At 54.3% G+C, this 6,000-nt stretch overlaps 1 protein-coding gene across 48 annotated transcripts in view; it reads right to left on the minus strand.

Moving 5' to 3' along the window:
- LRRFIP1 (LRR binding FLII interacting protein 1) overlaps positions 1–3,153 on the minus strand; it is a 164,043-nt gene extending 160,890 nt beyond the window's left edge. For 13 of the 48 annotated variants that reach the window (XM_075934015.1, XM_075933995.1, XM_075933991.1 and 10 more), the window contains exon 1: positions 2,945–3,152. In XM_075934015.1, coding sequence (XP_075790130.1) covers positions 2,945–3,034 — 90 coding nt within the window. In that variant the 5' untranslated portion in view covers positions 3,035–3,152. Of the gene's footprint in view, positions 1–2,944 lie in introns of all 48 variants that reach the window. The other 35 variants (XM_075934005.1, XM_075934007.1, XM_075934006.1 and 32 more) reach the window with 10 other exon arrangements.
- Between the last annotated feature and the right edge of the window lie 2,847 nt (positions 3,154–6,000).

Consider the following 6,000-nt stretch of genomic DNA (forward strand, 5'->3'; position numbering starts at 1 on the left):
CTGTTTGCTGTTTTCACTCAGAACATCTATATTTTTAATCAAATTTTGCCCTCTGCTGCAGTTGGGTGAGTGCCTATAACAAAGACTGCCCTAAAAATGTTTAGTTATGTACACAACATATCATCAAGAGATATTAAAAAAAAAAAAAAAAAAAAAGCTAAATAATGTTTGTTATTCTTTACCATAGAATTTCTGGCACATTCTTTGCTTTTTATCTGAAGCCCTGGCAATTACATGTGGATGTGTCCTAGCTGAGAAAAAAGAAATAACCACAAGTTCATATAAGCTTTGAAAACAAATGAGATGACATAGGGCAGCAGGATTTTAGCATACAGGCTGTACTGCACTTTCATTATAAAGTTCCCTCTTATATCACTAACTGATAAGAGGCCACTCTATTTGGTTCCCAACTTCATTAAACCAGATAAATGCTCTCAATTCAGATCCTCTGTAACGCACAAAATAGAGTGTAACAGGGCAGAGAACATGTCCTGAGATTTAAACTACTACTAAACCTAGTTTTATGTACACTTCAATATAGTGAGTTTTAAAATGTTGCCTATGGGGAACAAGATCTTAATTGCTGAAACAACAGTTAAAGTAACTGAAAAAATGAAAAACTACACAGAAATGCCCAGCATTTCATTCTACTTTAAACTTTCAAAAGGGAAGGGATAATTCACAAAGTCTGACTAAACCGGGTCAATTCAAATACACTCTAACAAATGTGTCCTCTAAATCATAACAAAATTCACGTGATAAAAAGAATTAAGAATTATGTTTGAGTATCACAGATAGTCAGGACCTATTGCTTGCAAAACCTAGACATGTATATTACCAAACTTCATCGCTCATTTCAAAATCCACAATAATTGGAAAGTTTCATCCACTTTCCTCTAAAGTCTAACTCATATTGCCAAAGCATTTCCTTTATGCCTTTAAACCTGTAATTTTCACAATACAAACAAAATATAAGCATAGCATTCCACTCAACAGAAATGACAGGAGGGCAGCGAAAGCATAGGCCTAAGGGTGACAGATCCCCCCCTCCCCAGTAAAGCAGCACAGTGTGAATGAAAAGCCAACAACATGTGTTCCTTCGTATTGTAACATTTCTCCTCATATTACAGGATAAAATAATTCACAGTAAGCAGCAAATTAACCAAAGTTTGGAAATAGTGTGCTACTGAAAGCAGGATTTTACTATTTGGGGAAGAGGAAATGACAGACTCTCTACCCTCTCCTAGTGACCATGTTCACAGCGGGCAGTATGTAGAGGTACCAGCTTTGCCCAGCATTTGCAGAGGCAGCACATAGCTGGGGAGGAAAGGCCAAGGGACCTGAGAGCAGACTGTTCTGACAACTGGGCACTACTGCCACGTTCAGTAAAGCCTGTGAAGCAGCAGTGAGCGACAAACAGCGGCTTTTCCAGCGGAGCCACATCCCCTGCCTTGAAGGATGGCTAGTTATCACGCCCCAGCTCCTCCCCGGGCCCCCTCAGCGCCCTGGAACGCCCAAAGCAACACTCAGCTTCCCCCTCGCCCTGCCTGCAGCTCACCGCCAGCGCCCAGGCTCCCGGGGCCCCCTGCCTCCCCCAGGCCGAGTCCCCATCACCCCGGCCCCGTGCGCCCTCTCTCCCGCAGCCTCAGCCCTAGTCTCCAACCCACGCCCCATCCCAAGCAACTGTCCCTGCCCCCACCCCGTGCCTAGTGCCCAGCCCGCCCCCAGCCCCAGCAACTGTCCCTGCCCCACCCCGTGTCTACTGCCCAGCCCCCCCAGCCTGCCCCCCAGCCCCAGCAACTGTCCCTGCCCCACCCCGTGTCTACTGCCCAGCCCCCCCAGCCTGCCCCCCAGCCCCAGCAACTGTCCCTGCCCCACCCCGTGCCTACTGCCCAGCCCCCCCAGCCTGCCCCCCAGCCCCAGCAACTGTCCCTGCCCCACCCCGTGCCTACTGCCCAGCCCCCCCAGCCTGCCCCCCAGCCCCAGCAACTGTCCCTGCCCCACCCCGTGCCTACTGCCCAGCCCCCCCAGCCTGCCCCCCAGCCCCAGCAACTGTCCCTGCCCCACCCCGTGTCTACTGCCCAGCCCCCCCAGCCTGCCCCCAGCCCCAGCAACTGTCCCTCCCCACCCCGTGTCTAGTGCCCAGCCCCCCCAGCTTGCCCCCCAGCCCCAGCAACTGTCCCTGCCCCACCCCGTGCCTACTGCCCAGCCCCCCCAGCCTGCCCCCCAGCCCCAGCAACTGTCCCTGCCCCACCCCGTGCCTACTGCCCAGCCCCCCCAGCCTGCCCCCCAGCCCCAGCAACTGTCCCTGCCCCACCCCGTGCCTACTGCCCAGCCCCCCCAGCCTGCCCCCCAGCCCCAGCAACTGTCCCTGCCCCACCCCGTGTCTACTGCCCAGCCCCCCCAGCCTGCCCCCAGCCCCAGCAACTGTCCCTCCCCACCCCGTGTCTAGTGCCCAGCCCCCCCAGCCTGCCCCCCAGCCCCAGCAACTGTCCCTGCCCCACCCCGTGCCTACTGCCCAGCCCCCCCAGCCTGCCCCCCAGCCCCAGCAACTGTCCCTGCCCCACCCCGTGCCTACTGCCCAGCCCCCCCAGCCTGCCCCCCAGCCCCAGCAACTGTCCCTGCCCCACCCCGTGCCTACTGCCCAGCCCCCCCAGCCTGCCCCCCAGCCCCAGCAACTGTCCCTGCCCCACCCCGTGTCTACTGCCCAGCCCCCCCAGCCTGCCCCCAGCCCCAGCAACTGTCCCTCCCCACCCCGTGTCTAGTGCCCAGCCCCCCCAGCCTGCCCCCCAGCCCCAGCAACTGTCCCTGCCCCACCCCGTGCCTACTGCCCAGCCCCCCCAGCCTGCCCCCCACCCCCAGCAACTGTCCCTGCCCCACCCCGTGCCTACTGCCCAGCCCCGCCTGCCCCCAGGGCTGGTCCGCAGCCCGAGCCCGCCCTCACCTCGCGGGCGATCTGGTTGAGCGCATCGTCCTCCGCCGTCAGCCGCTCCCGGTTGGGGAGCCGCTTCCGCCCGCTGCCCTGCGTCCCCATCGCCGCCCGCTCCCCGCTGCCCGCTCCGCTCGGCTCCGGCGTGAGGCGCCGCCGCTGCCCCCCCCTCCGCGCCCACCGGCCGCTGCGCACAGCGCGTCACAGGGGCGGGCTCAACGGCCCGGCGCGAGCACGGCCGGGGGCGGGGACACAGGCGCCGGGGGCGGGGCTTTGCGGCGAGGGACGGGCGCAGAAGGGAGGGGCGGGGCGAGGGAGAGATGGCTGGGCGGGGAGGGGCTGTAGGGCGGGGAGGGGAGGGGAGGGGCGAGGGAGAGATGGCTGGCGGGGAGGGGCTGTGAGGAGATTGACAGAGTCGGTTGCTGGTGGGGGGTGGCCGGTGGGGTGGGGTAGACAGAGATAGGGAGATGGGTTGGGGGAGGGAAAGAGGTGCTTGGGGGAGATGGGTGGGGTGCAGAGGAGTTGTGGGGAGATGGGTGAGGGGTGTGTGGGGTGGGGTAGAGAGAGATGAGGCGATGAGTGGGGCAAGGGAAGGAGGTGCAGAGGAGTTGTGGGAAGATGGGTGAGGGGTGCATAAGATGGAGTAGAGAGAGGCTTTGGGGCAGAGCTATGGGGAAATGGGTGGAGAGGTTCTGTGTGGAAATGGGTAGGGAGGAGCAATGAGAAGGGGAGAGGTTTTGGGGAAGGCTCTTACTAGTCCTTCAATGAGGGGTCTTGTAGGAAAAATAGCTATGGGTATGTCTACACTACCCCCCTAGTTCGAACTGGGGGGGTAATGTAGTCATACGGAGTTGCAAATGAAGCCCGGGATTTGAATTTCCCGGGCTTCATTTGCATAAAGCCGGCCGGCGCCATTTTTAAATGCCGGCTAGTTCGGACCCCGTGCTGCGCGGCTACACGCGGCACGGACTAGCTAGTTCGGATTAGGCTTCCACGAGGCGTTCCACGAGGCGTACAGCTAGTTCGGATTAGGAAGCCTAATCCAAACTAGCTAGTCCGTGCCGCGTGTAGCCGCGCAGCACGGGGTCCGAACTAGCCGGCATTTAAAAATGGCGCCGGCCGGCTTTATGCAAATGAAGCCCGGGAAATTCAAATCCCGGGCTTCATTTGCAACTCTGTATGACTACATTACCCCCCCCTAGTTCGAACTAGGGGGGTAGTGTAGACATACCCTATCACATAATTAAAGACTGTATCATAAGGCAAGAGGGACAAATTAGGGTTATAACTTTCCAATTGCACAAAACCAGACTCATTTGCCCTGCCTCATCCCTTCTCCAAGGCCCTATCCCCTGCTTATTCCATCCCCCCCTTCCCTCTGTCACTCGCTTTTCCCCACCCTCACTTTCCTAGGACTGGGACAGGGGGTTGGGATGCAAGAGCAGGTGAGGGCTTTGACTGAGGTTTGGGGGCTCTGGGACAGGGCAGTGGCTGAGGGGTTTGGGATGCAGGAGGCAGCTCCAGGCTAGGAGAGGGGGCCAGGAGTGTAGTATTGTCTCCAGGCAGAGGTAGGAGGTTATGTGGGAGGGGATGCAGGCTCTGTGTTGGGGCTGGGGATTAAGGATTTGAGTTGCAGGAGGGGTGTCCGGGCTGGGGCCGAGGGGCTTGGAGTGCAGGACAGAGTTCTGAGCTGGGGCAGCATGAAATTCAAGAACATACCCTGCTTTGAAATGTCAGCTGTAATAACCACCTGGCAGTAAATATTCTTGTTGTTGCTAATCTACCAGTGTTCCATCTACAGTATTAGGATCTTCTATTAGGATAAAATACAGACGAAATAAATGTTGGGTTGAATAAACCAGAAAGAATGTTAATATTGCCAGGCCCCATTCTACAGGACACACTCTGTCTGAAACACGTATTGATTCGGAGGAAGTGACAGGGGCTCATTCCCTCTCTGAGTCAGATCACCCCTTCCTGTTCAAAAAACACAGAGGAGTGACTAGAGAGACGTACAAAATAACAAGGGTTTAGTCTCATGAAGATTCCTGGAAGTAATCTCAAAGAAAAAGGGGTTGGAAAAGTCTCCCACCCCCATGAGATCCATGGGGAAAGGGACCCCCTGCCCCTCCATCCCTCCTGGAATCAGGTGCTGCCATACTAGATAAATATTCAGTTGGTTTTCAAGGCACAGCCTTCCATTGACCTCCCCCCCTTACTCTTCTCACTCTGGTGGAGTGCCAAAGTCAACAAGAATGTGATCAGTGGTTGATTTAGTAAGTCTTTAGTAGACCAACTAAATCAACCCCTGGGAGATCGATCCCCACAGTGCTGTCTCCTGGTAAATGTAGACAAGGCTTCAGTGAAACCACTCATTATCGACTCTAGTAAAGTCTGTAGACAAAATTATTATTTTTAACATACGTGCCAGTTATCTCATAAAGGTGAAGGATTAATTAGCATTGACTAGGAGGATAATCTACAATCCTCAATACAGCTCTACTAGTATTCCTTTAAGTCTTGTGTTCTCTTTGAGTTCTGAGCCTCTCCTGAGCCCAGACCACAAATGTGTTAAACCGTGCAACCATTTAATAATGTGTACATATATCCCCTAAGGAGTGAGATAAAAGTGGCAACTTTAATTTCTTTTATAGCCTACTTTATGCTGTACGTTGAATCTCATTTTCCAGAGGTACAAGGCTAGCATTACTCTCTGACTTCACTCCCTCTGACAAACAAATACTTTTCATACACAGCTATATCAATTCGCTTCAGTCATCAGCTGCTATGACTCTAGTATGCCAATCCTGTAAACCTCCCCTGAGTAGGGATTACCCATTGGACCAAATTATTTAGCGGCTTTCTGATGCAAACATTGTGTTTTTACAAATCTGAAACAAAGATTTTATTTGTGAACAAAGATATTTTTGTTTCTCAAGGTCTAAACCTTTCATAGAGACAAATACCGCCCTAAGAAAGGGGAAGCAGAATGTCTAAAACACATGGACATTGAAAATTATAGCTCAGCCATGTGCTAAATTCAGAAAATGCCACGATGCACTACCCACTGG

Source organism: Pelodiscus sinensis, chromosome 7, assembly GCF_049634645.1.
Source record: "Pelodiscus sinensis isolate JC-2024 chromosome 7, ASM4963464v1, whole genome shotgun sequence".
Taxonomy (NCBI): Eukaryota; Metazoa; Chordata; order Testudines; family Trionychidae; genus Pelodiscus; species Pelodiscus sinensis.